The sequence below is a fragment of the Melanostigma gelatinosum genome, assembly GCF_949748355.1.
Source record: "Melanostigma gelatinosum genome assembly, chromosome: 13".
NCBI classification, from domain to species: domain Eukaryota; kingdom Metazoa; phylum Chordata; class Actinopteri; order Perciformes; family Zoarcidae; genus Melanostigma; species Melanostigma gelatinosum.
Genome location: NC_136646.1, coordinates 1,636,457 through 1,657,667, shown reverse-complemented (window position 1 = coordinate 1,657,667; position 21,211 = coordinate 1,636,457). Strand labels below are relative to the sequence as shown.

The 21,211-nt window shown below is 42.3% G+C and overlaps 1 protein-coding gene across 1 annotated transcript; it reads left to right on the top strand.

Annotated features, from left to right (window-relative positions):
• Positions 1-654: 654 nt before the first annotated feature.
• Positions 655-18,948, top strand: LOC306787320 (apoptosis regulator BAX-like; the record flags this gene model as incomplete). The annotated part of the gene is made up of 4 exons (XM_079282438.1): positions 655-667; positions 2,155-2,291; positions 16,871-16,975; positions 18,805-18,948. The coding sequence occupies 4 exons, from the start codon at positions 655-657 to the stop codon at positions 18,946-18,948; spliced, it is 399 nt and encodes a 132-aa protein (XP_079138564.1).
• Positions 18,949-21,211: the final 2,263 nt, after the last annotated feature.

Below are 21,211 nucleotides of genomic sequence, written 5' to 3'. Positions count from 1 at the left end.
GGTTCAATTGGATTCAAGTCATTAGCATGCTGCTACCGGAAGTTAGCTTTCCCAAGGTTCTACAGATATCTCGCTTTAGATCCTGCATCACCTTATCACAGGTGACTGATTTATGCAAAAATCAGGCAGTTCCAACCTTTCACTACGATTTAATGGCCCGTTTCTCACTTGCCAAAACAGGCCGAAAGATGAGGTCATATGCCTCAATTTTGACCTTTGGGGCTGTTTTTGGGGACCTTAACTTGCAGCTACGAGGCCCAGATTATAGGTGTGTAATGGTGACGAGCCCCTCTTTGAAGGAGAAAATTAATCAAATCTCTACTTTAAATTAAAGTGGACATTTTGAGAGAAAAGACTGTTGAAGGCCATGTCGGAACATAAGTGTCATCTGGGTAGAGACATCCATAGTTCACTATGGGAAAAGTGTTTGGAATGTCCCATTGAGTTTCATACCATTTAACGATGGGGCAAAGATGGAATGACTGTGAAAATTTCACGGTCCTAGCCCATTGTTTTATGGGGTAATTAGGCCAAATAACTTTAAAATGAAGAAAAATGCCATATATTACTACGGGAAAAGTGTACCGAATTTCCTATTGATTTTCATACCACGTGGTTTGTGGCCAAGGGCCGACTGACTCTGAAAATTTCAGCATGCTAGCCCATTGCTTTCTAGGGATATTAACTGAACGTCTATTTAAGCCAAATAAATGCTAAATGCCATGAATCACTATGGGAAAACTGTACAGAATTTCCCGTTGATATTCAGACCATTTCATCTTGGGGCAGAGGTTGACTTAATGTGACAATTTCAGCCTCCTAGCCCATTGTTTTCTAGGTGTCTTTAGGCAGAATTGAGTCAAAAGGCCGTAATTTCTACGTGTACGGAGTTTACCATAGCAGAAAGTGTACCATCGCAGAAAGTGTATGGAATTTCCCCTTGATTTTCATACCACATGGTCTTTGGCCAAAGGTCGACTGACTGTTGCACTTTCAGGGTCCTAGCCCATTGCTTTCTATGGGAATGTGGGCCGAGTTCGGTGAGAAATCCATAATTCACTATGGGAAAAGTGTTTGGAATTTCCCCTTGATTTTCATACCACATGGTCATTGGCCAAAGGTCGACTGACCGTTCAATTTTCAGGGTCCTAGCCCATTGCTTTCTATGGGAATGTGGGCCGAGTTCGGTGAGAAATCCATAATTCACTATGGGAAAAGTCTTTGGAATTTCCCCTTGAGTTTCATACCACATGGTCATCGGTCAAAGGTCGACTGACTGAGCAGGAGCAGAAGATGGTGACCCAGCTGATCAACCGTATCCACAGCATCTGCGACACTATCCGAGCCGACGAGGAGTTACAAGAGTGAGTCTCTCGCCCGCTGTGTCTCAGCGCTTGTGATGCAATACGGAAAATAGAACCGGGGTAGATGTGTAATACGCGCTCCGTAGTTTCTTAACATTGTGAAGTTTTAGCCTGCTTCACAAAGAGGAGGCCGGAAGCACGTGTGTCCAGCTGCTTCCTACAGTTCACACGCTGCAATAATAAATCTACCAAAACTGGTTTACAATTAAAAGGATTTTAATCCCACCGATGCAAGTATGATTACAGTTAAACAATGGAGTACATACTCCTATGAAATATTACAATATTACCCCACTTTGGAAAAAACTCGTCCCTGGTCCCATGAGACACAGCCGTCCCGTGGCACCACACGCTAAAGAGAACGAGAAAAATGCTTTTCTATTCCCGCCCTCATATCCGTTCGCAACTCCTCCCCTTCCGTTTATCCCAATTCCTATTGGCTAACTTCCAGGAGTGTATTCGCCTGTCTGGCTTTCTGTCCCTGCGTTTACTAACACATTCAATGTCGGTCAGTTATTGCTTAATCCCTTCTATGATAAACATTCCATATAATAGAGAAGGCTTTGCAACTTTGGCATAAGCTTCATGTCTCAAATTCTACTGTTAGCTACTAATCCTAAAACACTTTATGCTTATCTTAATTATGCATTTCCAAAACACTTATGATGACTAATTATGAATTCTTAAATATGAATTATTAAACACTTTTATTATATCTACTAAACACACAGTTCTACGCTCAAATTTCTTACAACATCTACTTAAACTGCATCCTGTCTCTCTTTCAGAGCGATTGACGGAGTGGCTTGTTCCTCCAGCTCGAAGTGGGACCACTTTAAGCAAGTGGCGGCCAGAGTGATTGAGGAGGGGATCACCTGGGAGAGGATCGCTCTGTTCTTTTACGTTGCCGCCAAGCTAGCCGTCAAGGTGGGTTTGCTTCTTTTCTTCTCAGAGCTTGCCTGTCCATCAGAAGGTCTGGCAGTGCTGTGACCTGCCTCGATGAGGAGGGTTGTGTTCCAGCTGGAGAGGCGATCAGCGCTGATGCTCACTACCAGAATGATTCTTGTTCCTTGGAATGCATCTGTCTTTGCATGACCTACTGCAGCTGCTAGTGATTTATCAGGCGTCCATCGGATCGCTCAGCCAACTTTTGGCGCGTTTCACTTTGTATTTTCCATTCAAAGCTTTACTCATCACCTCAAAAGTGTATTGTTTTAATTTGAAATGTCTTCATTTGGGGGCTTTTCCAAACAAATATTGATAAAAAGTGATTGTTTGCGCTTCTGTGTGTATGTCACATATACATACATATATATATATATATACATACATTCATATATATATATATATATATATATGAATATATATATGAATATATATATATGAATATATATATATATATGAATATATATATATATATATGAATATATATATATATATATTCATATATATATATATATTCATATATATATATGAATATATATATCTATATATGAATATATATAGATATATCTATATATGAATATATATATGAACATATATATCTCATATCAGACAACAGTCTGATGTTCACTGATCCAGCCATGTTATTTAATTTGGCAGCATCGTCTCTTTGTGTATGGACCTCTTTGTGTTTCTGCTGTCCATCAGATGGTGGAGGCTCGCCTCCCTCAGTTAGTGACGGACATCCTGAAGTGGACCGTGGAGTTTTTCACGAACAATCTGCTGGGCTGGATTGTGGATCATGGAGGATGGGTATGTTGGGCCTTCATTTCTTCCATGTGCTTACTCTCAGAGCACTTTCCTCTCTACCATGTTGGTTCTGCGGAACGCAGCGACTCTGCGACCTTTGTTCAGTTAGCCTCTCTGTATGAGATGATACAGCTGTATAGATGAAGCTCTCTGCGTTTCCTTCTTGGTGGGACTGCAACAAGGCGGGGCCAGCCCTATAAATGCCAACGTCTGGCCCTGATGTACGGAGTATAGTTTTGGAGTTTCCCCGTTGGCCGTTGCTCTTTTAAAATAAATAGGGGGGGACCCTCCTCCATAGAGTGCCGCAGGGATGACGTCATTTTGTAGAGCAAAGTTAGCTTAGCAGTGGTTCTCTTGACCAAAGACAGCCTACATGATTTTCCCATCCACGTTTAGTCTCATTTACCCACATGTTAGCAACCGGCTTAAGACACCTAAAAGCCTCAAAATTCACGAGAAGGGTATCTGCTGATGTATTTTATATTGTAGAACAAAGCGTAAACTATCATAAGCTTGTGTTAACCACAGACCTTATTTCAGGCATCCTACCAAAAACACATCAAAACAACCATTGACTTTGAGACGACTGAACAGGAAGTGCAAAAATGCTGAATCATTTCTGTGTTTTAGTCCCGCCCGTTTGCTCAGTGCTCCAATCAATTTCCCCATTTCCTGTTGTACTTCGATATGCTACGTCTGCTCAAAGGTAGCATTACTATGGAACTGAAGTTTTATTATACGCGCTCACTGTGTATGTAGACACATCTTAAGTTGGCTAATGTTAGCGAAATGCTAGTGTTGTGAAAAAAATGTGATGTAGTTGTCTTTCACACTTAGAGCAGGTTTAAGAATGAAACAGAAGCTCTCAGAGGCGTATAGATAAATCAAAGCAATAGATTTATTTATCAACAGAGTCATTCAGCCCAGCTATCAAAAACAAGCTTGGGTGCTAATGGATGAACTTCGCAGAGATTCACCATGAGACACGCTTAAACACATCAGCGTGAACCTTAATATAGGGGGTCCACCCCTTGTCACACATTGGCCAAAGTCAAAGATGCAGGCGTGGCACGTTTGTACGTTATGGCGCCTGGATGGAGGCCGTGAATGTCCATTCACCTTGGCCCCTCCCAGTAGGCGTTGGTTTCCATCAGTGTGAGTGAGGAGTTCCATGCGAGAGGTCCTAAGAAGGAGTGTGTGAAGAAGCCAGGCTCAGCTGGGGCGGTGGCCCTCGCTTGAATCTCACTGTCTATTGTGTCTTCCTTATCTTCTCTAAAGATGGCTGCCTGTTCCTTGTGACGCAGTTAAATAAGTAACCTTTCACCTGCTTCTCTCTGGCCTTGCTGTATGCTGTGAGCACTGTATAAGTGGTTAATAGAGCTGCATAAGCTAATGGTTATTAAAACTACAAATATGCTAGTGATTAATTAAACTGTATATAAGTCAATTGCTACTTAAAGCTGCATATAAGCTAGCTGTTAATTAAACTGTATATAAGCTAGTTGCTACTTAAAGCTGCATATAAACTAATTTTCTCAACAAATCCCTCTCTTGACGTCTGAAGGACGTCACTTTCTTTACCTTTCTGCCCTGTTCACACGCTGGTGTCTTCCTCTGCCTCTCCTGACCCTACCAGGCTGTTCTGCTCTTCCCATACTGGGTAAGCTCCATAAGGAGGGGGTGGTAATGGTTCCTTGGAGAGGGCAGTGGTGATAGGACGGCCAACCAAAGAACGAATACAGGGTGTTATACAACATCCACATGAGACCAGTATTGCAATGAACACACCCGCTGACACTGCTATTGACAAGATCAGGTGCTTCCATTTTCCAAACATGTTTTCCATCCAATCTCCAAATGGATTGTTCACACCTGATGCTTCCTGCATTTCTTTTGACAGTGCCCTCAGACTTTTCAGTGCTTTTGTGACTGAACCGTCCGGCGCAGTATTGTTGGGGATGTTAGTGCAACACAGATCTCCAAACATTGAGCAAAAGCTCCAAAGCCATTTTGTTTTGCATAGAAATCAAAGAAGTGGGGCCAGCTGCTCAGCCAGACCCTCTATTGCATCCCTAGTATGATTAGCCAAACGAAGAACATTGTAATGCACATAATTGATACGATCAACATTTTTATTCACAGTTATCCATGGAATAATACTTGCGATACTCTCAAAACCTGCTGCAATTTGATATACCAATTTGTATTGATTAGGCACTCCTCTGGTTCACTCCGATTGTATCTATGTAGGTTGGACCTTTGTCCAGACTGAACTATCCTGCTCTTTTTGCTAAGATATGTCTGCGTCTGTGTTGGGTCAGGTTTTGTACTTTAAATATGGATGCCAGAGTAGTGCAATTTGGTGGAGTAGCCATTTTAGTCATATTTGTCATGCATGCGTATCCTGTTGGGTCAGATTCAGGATATAGTGGTGCTGGTTCGGTGAACCTAGCTGGTCTAGCTGCAGCACAAGCTATACAGCCACCCATTTTGTTTTGATAGCATTATCAACAATTCAATTTAACCAAACATTGTCGTTTCCATGTCCTGTAGCTAATTGGATCACCTGTTGGTGGTTGCTGAAAAGTCAAATTACAAATTACAAAACAAATTATGCATTTTGCGTCAGATTACCTCGGACCTCTGCTAGAGGTCTGGACGGCTCAGATGCTGGGGCACAGTGTGACAGGTGGTGCCAAGGTGCTCCTGCTTTACCTATGACTTGGACCGAGTGTGAAGTAACCTCCTTCACTTCGTACGGCCCTGTCCACCTGGGGTCAGTCCACTTTTCTTATGAACTTTGACCCTGACCCAGTCACCCTCTCGGATGAGATTTTTACCTTTTCCTGGTCAGCTGCACTGGTTCGCTGGACCTGTTTGGAGAGAGCCTCCGTGAGAATGATTAATGCAGTCACATATGCCTTCATTTCAACTTGCTGCACATCTATGTATATGTACATCTATGTATCTATGTATATCTATGTATATGACTACCGTCTCTTGGAGGACCAGGCATTTGCCTCCCTGTCATTAACTCATGTGGTGAAAGATGCGTCTTATTTCCTTGTGCGCTCCTCACTGCCATTAGAGCTAATGGTAAAATTTTAACCCATGTCAGCTTTGATGCTACATATGTCTTTGCTATTTTTGATTTTAGCGTCTGATTTGCCCTCTCTACCAGTCCTTGTGACTGTGGATGATACACTGATCCATAACTATGTCTGATTCCTAGTCTGGCTTCTACTTCCTGCAAATGCTTATTACTGAAATGTGAACCATTATCGGAGTATCAGCTCTGTCTGCAGCCACTTCACTACTGTCTGTGCGTCTTCTCTTTTAGTTGGGATTGCCTCCACCCACTTTGAGAATCTGTCCACCATTACCAAGATGAGTAAAGTCCATGCTGATGTCTTGGAAGCAGGCTGATGGTACAGGATAAGAGCCCATAGGTGTTTTGTACGGTTTCTTCACATTATGATCTCCACAGGTGGTGCATTCGTCGCAGAAGAGGCACAGTGCTTGCATTCTTTGCAATGTTCCTTTCTTTCCTTCGTGCGTGCCTCTGATATCAGTGAGACACACAATTCTGCTGGTGCTACCACTCTGCCATCATGAGATCTACAAAGTCCACTTTCTCCTGTTGTTGCTCCTCTTCTTTACCATTCGGACCATTCGTATGGTCCAGCCTTCTTCTGTATGTCAATCAGTGTTTCTTCAGTGATTTCTGGTTCTTGTATGGCTGTTTTCAGAATCATCTGTTTTGGTCTGTATCCTCCTTCTTCTTTAGCAGCTTCATCTGCCATGTCGTTTCCCACACTTATTCTGGTTTTTGCTTTGCCATCTTGTCCTTTGCATTTCATGATTGCCACTCTGTTTGGTAGGCTCATAGCTTCCACCATTGCCATGATTTCTTTCTTGTGTTTGATGGGTGCGTCCATTGATGTCGTGAATCCTCTTCTTCGCCACATGGGCCCATCAACGTGAGCTGCTCCATGTGCGTAAGCAGAATCTGTGAAGATGTTTACTGATTTTCCTTCTGCTATTTTCAAGGCTTGTATGAGCGCTTCGACTTCTGCCAGTTGCACTGATGCTGGTTGAGGTAGGATACCTGATGCTACTATTGTGTGTTCCATATCTTCGAATTGTCTCACCACAGCATAGGATGCTGTGTTTCCTTCATCTCCTTTGTAGCAACATTCTTCCTGTTTCGCATTCTTTTTGAATTTTCGATTTTCTTGCAGCTCCGAACGTGAATTTCTTTGCTTAGGAGGATTCTTTGATGCAGCTCCTTCTCTTTTCGATTTTCTTGCAGCTCCAAACGTGAATTTTTCTTAGGAGGATTCTTTGATGAGTCTCTTTCTCCCCCTTTTTCTGATACAAAACTGCATTAACATCCCTCTTTTTTGTTCAGAAACATCTAGGTGTAAAGGGAATGAATAGTCAATTGTTGAAGTGCCGATGCATGTGACAGAGTCTGCGTGAGAATGGTGAACACATCTTCTGCTTCTTGTGTTCAAACTAGGGGCTGAGGTGTTTCATGATGGAGGATGCTTTGTCTGTGGGCTGTGGGCTGCGGGTTGTGGGCTGTTAAGGGAATATGTGGATCTGGAACTGGATATGACCCAGGTATTGTGGCTAATAGTTGCAGCAGTGTCTCTGTTGTTGCCAGATATGTGAAAGATATTGCTGTTCAGCGTGATTCTGGCTTCTTGGATGCTGATTGCCTGTCTCTCTCTGATAGTTTCCTCTTCTTCCACGTGGTGAGCCTTGTTGTTGTTGACCACGCGTGCGGCAGTCTCGTGAATAGTGACCAGGTTTTCCACAGTTGTAGCAGTAGAAAGTTCGTCCGTGCTGTTTCTTTTTCTTTTTAGCAGGTTTTGGAGCCACGGCAAGCTTTGCCAGCTGTATTGACACTTTTAGTGCTTCAAGCTCCATATCTGTTCTTTCCACAGCAGCTCTGTATTCATCATAAGTGTGTTCTTCACTTATTTGTTGCAGATTCTCTTCAGTGAGAGGACAGTTCAGCAGTTCTCCATCCCAAATGTCTTTATCTTTCCATCTCTTTATCATTCTTTTGTACGCTTGTTGTTCCACCGGCCAATGTTTGATTCTTCCATTCATCCTGCTCTGATCCTGGACATCATTCTCCAAGTTGCACAGACAAGATGAGTATTTCGCAGCCATGACGTCTCTCTCTGCAATAATCAATAAAAAGTCTGAAATCAGTATTCCCAAATGTCCACACGATGGAGCCAAAGCTCCTATCCACTGTTCCTGTTGCAGTTCTTGGAGTGGCCACAGTTTTTTCTTCCCAGGTTGTGAAGTGCCAGCAGAGGGAGCCAAACCTCCTCTCATGCCTTCAATTGACATGTTTGCTCTCTGAATTCACACTGGCCCTCGTTCACAACCTTGCTTTCTCTGGAATGTGTGTGTGTGAAATGATGATCTATTTTATTATTAACACTTAGGGTGAAGAAGACGAAAACAGTAATGTTCTAAACATATTTCGAAGTCTCTGTGTGGATAGATAAGCAGAACACTCTGTTCCTGCGTTAAGATGGCAGTTTTCTGCCCTAATCTGATGGGTTTAGCAAGCGTTACTTTCAGGGTTACTGTTATCTGTTCCTGTCGTACGAAAGGATGACGGAGTGCTCCTCTCGGCGTTTTAAACCTTCATACAGTGACCTCACAACTCCGCAATATAGCTTTACAAGTATAACGCATATTATTTAACATTGTATGAATATATATTATTTACAAATCCCCCTGTTTACCCCTGCTAGGTGTGAACGTCTATGTTTTAATTACACATGCAATGGATGTAACTAAATGTTTTATAAGGCCTCTAGTGTGCACCAAGCCCCCACCTTTTTAATTGTCTTCTCTCTGTCCGTGCAGTGGACACAATCTAAGGCCGCACTGTTCTTTCTTATCAGGAATGCTCTATCCTCCCGTATTTTCCCACCAGCGTTTGTCTGACTAAATGAATGGATGCTTTGTTACAGCTTTTTTAAATTTGCTGACTCCCTAATTTTAGCATCTGTCTGGCTGAATATAGTGGCTGCTGTGTTTCCGCATTAGACTTTGCTAACAGTCCCTGGGGAACCCAATTTTCCAATAAATCAGTAGTTTTTTAACTACGCCAGTAAAACTGACACTTATATTAACCCTCAGCTGTCTCTCAGCATATTCTAGTGATTTATGTGTGTGTGTGAGTGCAACGACTGTGTCTAATGTGTGTTTTTCCTGCTCTAGACACCAAACTTTGAAACAACGCACGAACTTTCAGCCACAAATCAACTCGGCTTCAGCTCTCAGCTCTCAGCTCTCTCTCTCTCATATTTACGCTTCAAACATCAACTCTCATTCAAACAAAATTGCAACACACTGCCATTTTTGAAATGCGCAGAGATCACAAATACGGTCTAAAGGAATATCTTTAGAAATACAGTCAACCAAATAAACAAAAGTTAAAACGTACGCCTCAGCATTAGCTCTCTGTAGGCAACTAATAAACACAGTTAAAACATGCTCTTGTGTCTCTGAAGGCAAAGCATAAACACAAGCTCAAAACGTACACTGCCATTCTCTGAAGTAAAATCATAAACACAAATTAAAACAGGCACTGCCATTTTCTGAAGTTAAATAAGTCACAAGCGCGCTGTCTTCAAAGGAGATGGACAGCTCTTTTTCTCAAACTAAGCAAACTGCTTCTCAGCAAACAAACACAGTACGGTCTAGAAGGAAATTAATATCTTTACAAATGCAGTGAAACAATGAACACACATTAGAACATACACGGCTGTCTCTTTAAATATAAATCAGTCAGAAGCGCAGAAAACAGCTCTTTTTCTTTTAGACACACTATTTTATATTCCAACAGCAATTTCTTTTTCTCAACCTCATCAAACAGACTGTGTACCGCTGACCTCTCGACCACGATACAAATGAAAAACAAATGCTTTTTAGCAAACAATCAGTCAAAGTATAAAGGATTCTTTCCCTCTCTTGCACACAAAAGAAAACAGCGCTATTTTACAATATCTGCTTTGGCTGGGCCGCGATCACGGCTCTTCCGCGTGGAAGTCCGCGGTGCTACCAACCACACCACCAACGCAATACAGCAAACAACACAATTTAAAACACTTTAAGTAACATAGGACTCTGCGGGTCCTTTTCTCTAGTTACTTTATTACACAACGTCCATTATCAACGACACATCAATTAACGTAAATTTTGTGCTCTCGCCCAGAAACTCCGTCGAGGATTCTCTAAGCAGAGATATCATGGTTTTCCACTAAGCGCCACACACAAATCTAGATCCGGAGATTTGATGATCTCAATAAGGTAATTTTCTCTTGGTCCGCTATCAATGATACATCGGCTAACTTAAAACTTGTGCTCCCATGCAGAAACTTTATAAGAGTTACTCTAAGCAGAGTTAACTTGGTTTTTACACCACACGTAACACACTCGATGTCTTGATACGAATATTTCACGGTCAATTCTCTCAATACAATTTACCAATGACATCAATAACATATACATATATCCCCGTCATATTATACAATTTCTTCGTCATTCACACATATGTACAAGCACGCATATGTACAAAAAACCCCAAATGCTGGGCTGAACAACCCTGCTGCTGTGTGATTACTCTTTACAATACTTTTATGACTACGCAATACTTACAGTTCGGACAGTCGGATTTAATTTAGTTCATGTCTATAATACAATATGCAGAATTCAGTTAAATAGGCGTCTGCTCACCTTGAGATGTGCCGGCACAATCAGACTGTCTCCCGAACTGCAAGCTCGCTCCGATGGCAATTATCGGTTCCCAGCCTCAGGGGGAGAGATGTGCCGTTATCTGGAATCACAAATAGAGAGGTCTGTTAACATTCCAACCTGAAGCTCTGTATCATATCTATCACGTCGGGGTCACCAAATTGTTGTGAAAAAATGTGATGTAGCTGTCTTTCACACTTAGAGCAGGTTTAAGAATGAAACAGAAGCTCTCAGAGGCGTATAGTTAAATCAAAGCAATAGATTTATTTATCAACAGAGTTACTCAGCCCAGCTATCAAAAACAAGCTTGGGTGCTAATGGATGAACTTCGCAGAGATTCACCATGAGACACGCTTGAACACATCAGCGTGTATCTTAATATAGGGGGTCCACCCCTTGTTACACATTGGCCAAAGTCAAAGATGCAGGCGTGGCACGTTTGTACGTTATGGCGCCTGGATGGAGGCCGTGGATGTCCATCCACCTTGGCCCCTCCCAGTAGGCGTTGGTTTCCATCAGTGTGAGTGAGATTTTGAGGCGAGAGGTCCTAATAAAGAGTGTGTATGAAGAGCCGGGCTCAGCTTGGGGCGTTGTCTCACTGTCTCATTGTCTCTTTCTTATCTTCTCTAAGGATGGCGTCCTGTTCCTTGTGTCGCAGTTAAATAAGTAACCTTTCACCTGCTTCTCTCTGGCCTTGCTGTGTTGTGAGCACTGTATAAGTGATTAATAGAGCTGTATATAAACTAATGGTTATTAAAACTACAAATATGCTAGTGATTAATTAAACTGTATATAAGTCAATTGCTACTTAAAGCTGCATATTAACTAGCTGTTAATTAAACTGTATATAAGCTAGTTGCTACTTAAAGCTGCATATAAACTAGCTGTTAATTAAGCTGTATATAAGCTAATTGCTGATTAAAGCTGTATATAAGCTAATTTTCTCAACACTAGCTAACTAGCTAATGTAGGGCTAAAGCTAAGTTGATCTGTTAATGTGAGATTCAGACATGTTAGCTTCCTCTGATCTCTGTGGTAACGTGAGAGATTATTAAGATGAATTATCGTTAGCCAGAAAAGATCACGCTAACGTTCCTTTGCTAATATTATCTCTACCTGCCGTGCCAACGTAACTTTAGTATTTGTCATTTATTTGGATATACACAAAGTCTGACACCCCAGCAGAAGTTACCTGTGTGTGTGTGTGTGTGTGTGTGTGTGTCCCTCCATCACATACTGTAGTCCTAACTGTTGTCTTATTGATGCTACATTCTGATACACAGAAATTGAATGCACCCGGCTAAACGACATTGACTAGCATCACCAGGCACAATTGAAAATGTAAATTAGTTCCACGTGTAGCTAGTACGTTGTACTGGAAGGTGGATTTACAACACTGCAGACCAGCCAATGAGAGAGAACCTTCACCACCTCGACACGGCACTTCCTGCACAAACCTGCTGTTTTTAAATAGCCAAGCATCAACAGCGACCGCAATATGTTTTGTATTCACTGGACCCAGATCTTGGGGGTGGGTGCACAGTGGAAAACGAATAGAGAAGAGCTGAGAACAGAGCTGTACCGTGGAGACGCGGCATTAGTCTGATACGGGATTGACAAACGATGGTAGTGTTCACACATGAGACAACACACTGGCTGCGCAGTACGTTAGGGGTTAAGTTCCGGTGGTGGAAAAGTTTTCAAAGGAGTTTGAGGGGCTGAACATCGCTGACCCAGCTGCTGCTTCAGCTTGTGAAGCTTTATTCACAGTTCTGCTCACCGTGAAGTGCACAGCAGCATAGCAAGGCGGATGGATATTTCTCATGTTTGTTGTCACTTCCTGCACCGACAATAAAACATTCCGGAGCCACATGGACGACAGATAGTCAATCACATTTGTAAAAAAGTAATCGGCATTTAGTGGCATGAATGTTTTCCAGATGCATGTTTTCCACACCAGGTGATCGGAGTTGTCTCTCCACAGATCAACAGTTTTTCGGAGCTGGAGGTGGCGTCCGTGCAGAGTGTGTCATCGCTGAGCTCCCACAGCTACGGCCTCATCGTCATCTTTATCACCGGCCTGGCTCTAGGGAGCTTCATCACCTGGAGACTGACCAGATGGCACTGAGGCTCGCATTTCATTCACACACAAAAGCAGCCCTGCCCAAACAACGGAGCCTGTGGCTTGTTACAATTGCTTTTTTGTAATAAAATCGTGAAGTCACAGCAATGGTTTGCACGTATTAATCAATGCAATTTTAGTGCTAAATGTGTGAAACATCGTAGAATGAAGCAGTCATTTGAGCATTCTTCACATACCTTCATCGTCGGACATGTCGAGGAACTCATTCATGGTCTCTGGGACATTGATTTTGTGTTTTTCTGATGCACTCTGTAAATGTGGAAAAAAGATGGACAACTGAAACTTGAATGTGCCTCATTGGGGCCTGTCTACAACATATTAAAAAAACAGGGCTCTGACATCTTCAGAAGTAAAAGATGGTCTGATCTCATCAAGAGTACGACAGGGACATGTACCCCATGCTGAAGTCTGAGTTTGATACAGGCAAAAATCAGTTCTAGATAATCTAGAGGGATTTTTCCAGGTGGTCCTATTGTAGGCCTTGTCCACAATGTGTGTGCACAATCTGGGGGTTCTAGGACCCATATTTGAGAAATTATGGCCATTCTTGCATATGCCAAAATATAAGTGACTAAGGCCCCAATTAAGCCCAATTAAACCCTTTGTGGCTGTTTTTGGGGACCTTACCTTGCAGCTATGAGGCCCAGATTATAGGTGTGTAATGGTGACGAGCCCCTCTTTGAGGCAGAAAAGGATTTAAAACCCTACCCCTTTTTAAAGTATAAACAGTTTGAGAAAAGACTGGTAAAATCTGGATTTTGACCACTTTTTAATATTGATCAATTTTAAAACACTTGTCAATGGCCTTCTTTGATGAAATTCACATATGATGGCCAAAACAGGACCCTCTTCAAGGTTCAATTGGATTCAAGTCATTAGCATGCTGCTACCGGAAGTTAGCTTTCCCAAGGTTCTACAGATATCTCGCTTTAGATCCTGCATCACCTTATCACAGGTGACTGATTTATGCAAAAATCAGGCAGTTCCAACCTTTCACTACGATTTAATGGCCCGTTTCTCACTTGCCAAAACAGGCCGAAAGATGAGGTCATATGCCTCAATTTTGACCTTTGGGGCTGTTTTTGGGGACCTTAACTTGCAGCTACGAGGCCCCGATAATAGGTGTGTAATGGTGACGAGCCCCTCTTTGAAGGAGAAAATTAATCAAATCTCTACTTTAAATTAAAGTGGACATTTTGAGAGAAAAGACTGTTGAAGGCCATGTCGGAACATAAGTGTCATCTGGGTAGAGACATCCATAGTTCACTATGGGAAAAGTGTTTGGAATGTCCCATTGAGTTTCATACCATTTAACGATGGGGCAAAGATGGAATGACTGTGAAAATTTCACGGTACTAGCCCATTGTTTTATGGGGTAATTAGGCCAAATAACTTTAAAATGAAGAAAAATGCCATATATTACTACGGGAAAAGTGTACCGAATTTCCTATTGATTTTCATACCACGTGGTTTGTGGCCAAGGGCCGACTGACTGTGAACATTTCAGCATGCTAGCCCATTGCTTTCTAGGGATATTAACTGAACGTCTATTTAAGCCAAATAAATGCTAAATGCCATGAATCACTATGGGAAAACTGTACAGAATTTCCCATTGATATTCAGACCATTTCATCTTGGGGCAGAGGTTGACTTAATGTGACAATTTCAGCCTCCTAGCCCATTGTTTTCTAGGTGTCTTTAGGCAGAATTGAGTCAAAAGGCCGTAATTTCTACGTGTACGGAGTTTACCATAGCAGAAAGTGTACCATCGCAGAAAGTGTATGGAATTTCCCCTTGATTTTCATACCACATGGTCTTTGGCCAAAGGTCGACTGACTGTTAAACTTTCAGGGTCCTAGCCCATTGCTTTCTATGGGAATTCTGGCCGAGTTCGGTGAGAAATCCATAATTCACTATGGGAAAAGTGTTTGGAATTTCCCCTTGATTTTCATACCACATGGTCATTGGCCAAAGGTCGACTGACCGTTCAATTTTCAGGGTCCTAGCCCATTGCTTTCTATGGGAATGTGGGCCGAGTTCGGTGAGAAATCCATAATTCACTATGGGAAAAGTCTTTGGAATTTCCCCTTGAGTTTCATACCACATGGTCATCGGTCAAAGGTCGACTGACTGAGCAGGAGCAGAAGATGGTGACCCAGCTGATCAACCGTATCCACAGCATCTGCGACACTATCCGAGCCGACGAGGAGTTACAAGAGTGAGTCTCTCGCCCGCTGTGTCTCAGCGCTTGTGATGCAATACGGAAAATAGAACCGGGGTAGATGTGTAATACGCACTCCGTAGTTTCTTAACATTGTGAAGTTTTAGCCTGCTTCACAAAGAGGAGGCCGGAAGCACGTGTGTCCAGCTGCTTCCTACAGTTCACACGCTGAAATAATAAATCTACCAAAACTGGTTTACAATTAAAAGGATTTTAATCCCACCGATGCAAGTATGATTACAGTTAAACAATGGAGTACATACTCCTATGAAATATTACAATATTACCCCACTTTGGAAAAAACTCGTCCCTGGTCCCATGAGACACAGCCGTCCCGTGGCACCACACGCTAAAGAGAACGAGAAAAATGCTTTTCTATTCCCGCCCTCATATCCGTTCGCAACTCCTCCCCTTCCGTTTATCCCAATTCCTATTGGCTAACTTCCAGGAGTGTATTCGCCTGTCTGGCTTTCTGTCCCTGCGTTTACTAACACATTCAATGTCGGTCAGTTATTGCTTAATCCCTTCTATGATAAACATTCCATATAATAGATAAGGCTTTGCAACTTTGGCATAAGCTTCATGTCTCAAATTCTACTGTTAGCTACTAATCCTAAAACACTTTATGCTTATCTTAATTATGCATTTCCAAAACACTTATGATGACTAATTATGAATTCTTAAATATGAATTATTAAACACTTTTATTATATCTACTAAACACACAGTTCTACGCTCAAATTTCTTACAACATCTACTTAAACTGCATCCTGTCTCTCTTTCAGAGCGATTGACGGAGTGGCTTGTTCCTCCAGCTCGAAGTGGGACCACTTTAAGCAAGTGGGGGCCAGAGTGATTGAGGAGGGGATCACCTGGGAGAGGATCGCTCTGTTCTTTTACGTTGCCGCCAAGCTAGCCGTCAAGGTGGGTTAGCTTCTTTTCTTCTCAGAGCTTGCCTGTCCATCAGAAGGTCTGGCAGTGCTGTGACCTGCCTCGATGAGGAGGGTTGTGTTCCAGCTGGAGAGGCGATCAGCGCTGATGCTCACTACCAGAATGATTCTTGTTCCTTGGAATGCATCTGTCTTTGCATGACCTACTGCAGCTGCTAGTGATTTATCAGGCGTCCATCGGATCGCTCAGCCAACTTTTGGCGCGTTTCACTTTGTATTTTCCATTCAAAGCTTTACTCATCACCTCAAAAGTGTATTGTTTTAATTTGAAATGTCTTCATTTGGGGGCTTTTCCAAACAAATATTGATAAAAAGTGATTGTTTGCGCTTCTGTGTGTATGTCACATATACATATATATATATGAATATATATATGAATATATATATATATATATGAATATATATATATATATATATGAATATATATATATATATATATGAATATATATATATGAATATATATATCTATATATGAATATATATATCTATATATGAATATATATAGATATATATATATATGAATATATATATGAACATATATATCTCATATCAGACAACAGTCTGATGTTCACTGATCCAGCCATGTTATTTAATTTGGCAGCATCGTCTCTTTGTGTATGGACCTCTTTGTGTTTCTGCTGTCCATCAGATGGTGGAGGCTCGCCTCCCTCAGTTAGTGACGGACATCCTGAAGTGGACCGTGGAGTTTTTCACGAACAATCTGCTGGGCTGGATTGTGGATCATGGAGGATGGGTATGTTGGGCCTTCATTTCTTCCATGTGCTTACTCTCAGAGCACTTTCCTCTCTACCATGTTGGTTCTGTGGTTCTGCGGAACGCAGCGACTCTGCGACCTTTGTTCAGTTAGCCTCTCTGTATGAGATGATACAGCTGTATAGATGAAGCTCTCTGCGTTTCCTTCTTGGTGGGACTGCAACAAGGCGGGGCCAGCCCTATAAATGCCAACGTCTGGCCCTGATGTACGGAGTATAGTTTTGGAGTTTCCCCGTTGGCCGTTGCTCTTTTAAAATAAATAGGGGGGGACCCTCCTCCATAGAGTGCCGCAGGGATGACGTCATTTTGTAGAGCAAAGTTAGCTTAGCAGTGGTTCTCTTGACCAAAGACAGCCTACATGATTTTCCCATCCACGTTTAGTCTCATTTACCCACATGTTAGCAACCGGCTTAAGACACCTAAAAGCCTCAAAATTCACGAGAAGGGTATCTGCTGATGTATTTTATATTGTAGAACAAAGCGTAAACTATCATAAGCTTGTGTTAACCACAGACCTTATTTCAGGCATCCTACCAAAAACACATCAAAACAACCATTGACTTTGAGACGACTGAACAGGAAGTGCAAAAATGCTGAATCATTTCTGTGTTTTAGTCCCGCCCGTTTGCTCAGTGCTCCAATCAATTTCCCCATTTCCTGTTGTACTTCGATATGCTACGGTTGCTCAAAGGTAGCATTACTATGGAACTGAAGTTTTATTATACGCGCTCACTGTGTATGTAGACACATCTTAAGTTGGCTAATGTTAGCGAAATGCTAGCTAACTAGCTAATGTAGGGCTAAAGCTAAGTTGATCTGTTAATGTGAGATTCAGACATGTTAGCTTCCTCTGATCTCTGTGGTAACGTGAGAGATTATTAAGATGAATTATCGTTAGCCAGAAAAGATCACGCTAACGTTCCTTTGCTAATATTATCTCTACCTGCCGTGCCAACGTAACTTTAGTATTTGTCATTTATTTGGATATACACAAAGTCTGACACCCCAGCAGAAGTTACCTGTGTGTGTGTGTGTGTGTGTGTGTGTCCCTCCATCACATACTGTAGTCCTAACTGTTGTCTTATTGATGCTACATTCTGATACACAGAAATTGAATGCACCCGGCTAAACGACATTGACTAGCATCACCAGGCACAATTGAAAATGTAAATTAGTTCCACGTGTAGCTAGTACGTTGTACTGGAAGGTGGATTTACAACACTGCAGACCAGCCAATGAGAGAGAACCTTCACCACCTCGACACGGCACTTCCTGCACAAACCTGCTGTTTTTAAATAGCCAAGCATCAACAGCGACCGCAATATGTTTTGTATTCACTGGACCCAGATCTTGGGGGTGGGTGCACAGTGGAAAACGAATAGAGAAGAGCTGAGAACAGAGCTGTACCGTGGAGACGCGGCATTAGTCTGATACGGGATTGACAAACGATGGTAGTGTTCACACATGAGACAACACACTGGCTGCGCAGTACGTTAGGGGTTAAGTTCCGGTGGTGGAAAAGTTTTCAAAGGAGTTTGAGGGGCTGAACATCGCTGACCCAGCTGCTGCTTCAGCTTGTGAAGCTTTATTCACAGTTCTGCTCACCGTGAAGTGCACAGCAGCATAGCAAGGCGGATGGATATTTCTCATGTTTGTTGTCACTTCCTGCACCGACAATGAAACATTCCGGAGCCACATGGACGACAGATAGTCAATCACATTTGTAAAAAAGTAATCGGCATTTAGTGGCATGAATGTTTTCCAGATGCATGTTTTCCACACCAGGTGATCGGAGTTGTCTCTCCACAGATCAACAGTTTTTCGGAGCTGGAGGTGGCGTCCGTGCAGAGTGTGTCGTCGCTGAGCTCCCACAGCTACGGCCTCATCGTCATCTTTATCACCGGCCTGGCTCTAGGGAGCTTCATCACCTGGAGACTGACCAGATGGCACTGAGGCTCGCATTTCATTCACACACAAAAGCAGCCCTGCCCAAACAACGGAGCCTGTGGCTTGTTACAATTGCTTTTTTGTAATAAAATCGTGAAGTCACAGCAATGGTTTGCACGTATTAATCAATGCAATTTTAGTGCTAAATGTGTGAAACATCGTAGAATGAAGCAGTCATTTGAGCATTCTTCACATACCTTCATCGTCGGACATGTCGAGGAACTCATTCATGGTCTCTGGGACATTGATTTTGTGTTTTTCTGATGCACTCTGTAAATGTGGAAAAAAGATGGACAACTGAAACTTGAATGTGCCTCATTGGGGCCTGTCTACAACATATTAAAAAAACAGGGCTCTGACATCTTCAGAAGTAAAAGATGGTCTGATCTCATCAAGAGTACGACAGGGACATGTACCCCATGCTGAAGTCTGAGTTTGATACAGGCAAAAATCAGTTCTAGATAATCTAGAGGGATTTTTCCAGGTGGTCCTATTGTAGGCCTTGTCCACAATGTGTGTGCACAATCTGGGGGTTCTAGGACCCATATTTGAGAAATTATGGCCATTCTTGCATATGCCAAAATATAAGTGACTAAGGCCCCAATTAAGCCCAATTAAACCCTTTGTGGCTGTTTTTGGGGACCTTACCTTGCAGCTATGAGGCCCAGATTATAGGTGTGTAATGGTGACGAGCCCCTCTTTGAGGCAGAAAAGGATTTAAAACCCTACCCCTTTTTAAAGTATAAACAGTTTGAGAAAAGACTGGTAAAATCTGGATTTTGACCACTTTTTAATATTGATCAATTTTAAAACACTTGTCAATGGCCTTCTTTGATGAAATTCACATATGATGGCCAAAACAGGACCCTCTTCAAGGTTCAATTGGATTCAAGTCATTAGCATGCTGCTACCGGAAGTTAGCTTTCCCAAGGTTCTACAGATATCTCGCTTTAGATCCTGCATCACCTTATCACAGGTGACTGATTTATGCAAAAATCAGGCAGTTCCAACCTTTCACTACGATTTAATGGCCCGTTTCTCACTTGCCAAAACAGGCCGAAAGATGAGGTCATATGCCTCAATTTTGACCTTTGGGGCTGTTTTTGGGGACCTTAACTTGCAGCTACGAGGCCCCGATAATAGGTGTGTAATGGTGACGAGCCCCTCTTTGAAGGAGAAAATTAATCAAATCTCTACTTTAAATTAAAGTGGACATTTTGAGAGAAAAGACTGTTGAAGGCCATGTCGGAACATAAGTGTCATCTGGGTAGAGACATCCATAGTTCACTATGGGAAAAGTGTTTGGAATGTCCCATTGAGTTTCATACCATTTAACGATGGGGCAAAGATGGAATGACTGTGAAAATTTCACGGTACTAGCCCATTGTTTTATGGGGTAATTAGGCCAAATAACTTTAAAATGAAGAAAAATGCCATATATTACTACGGGAAAAGTGTACCGAATTTCCTATTGATTTTCATACCACGTGGTTTGTGGCCAAGGGCCGACTGACTGTGAACATTTCAGCATGCTAGCCCATTGCTTTCTAGGGATATTAACTGAACGTCTATTTAAGCCAAATAAATGCTAAATGCCATGAATCACTATGGGAAAACTGTACAGAATTTCCCATTGATATTCAGACCATTTCATCTTGGGGCAGAGGTTGACTTAATGTGACAATTTCAGCCTCCTAGCCCATTGTTTTCTAGGTGTCTTTAGGCAGAATTGAGTCAAAAGGCCGTAATTTCTACGTGTACGGAGTTTACCATAGCAGAAAGTGTACCATCGCAGAAAGTGTATGGAATTTCCCCTTGATTTTCATACCACATGGTCTTTGGCCAAAGGTCGACTGACTGTTAAACTTTCAGGGTCCTAGCCCATTGCTTTCTATGGGAATTCTGGCCGAGTTCGGTGAGAAATCCATAATTCACTATGGGAAAAGTGTTTGGAATTTCCCCTTGATTTTCATACCACATGGTCATTGGCCAAAGGTCGACTGACCGTTCAATTTTCAGGGTCCTAGCCCATTGCTTTCTATGGGAATGTGGGCCGAGTTCGGTGAGAAATCCATAATTCACTATGGGAAAAGTCTTTGGAATTTCCCCTTGAGTTTCATACCACATGGTCATCGGTCAAAGGTCGACTGACTGAGCAGGAGCAGAAGATGGTGACCCAGCTGATCAACCGTATCCACAGCATCTGCGACACTATCCGAGCCGACGAGGAGTTACAAGAGTGAGTCTCTCGCCCGCTGTGTCTCAGCGC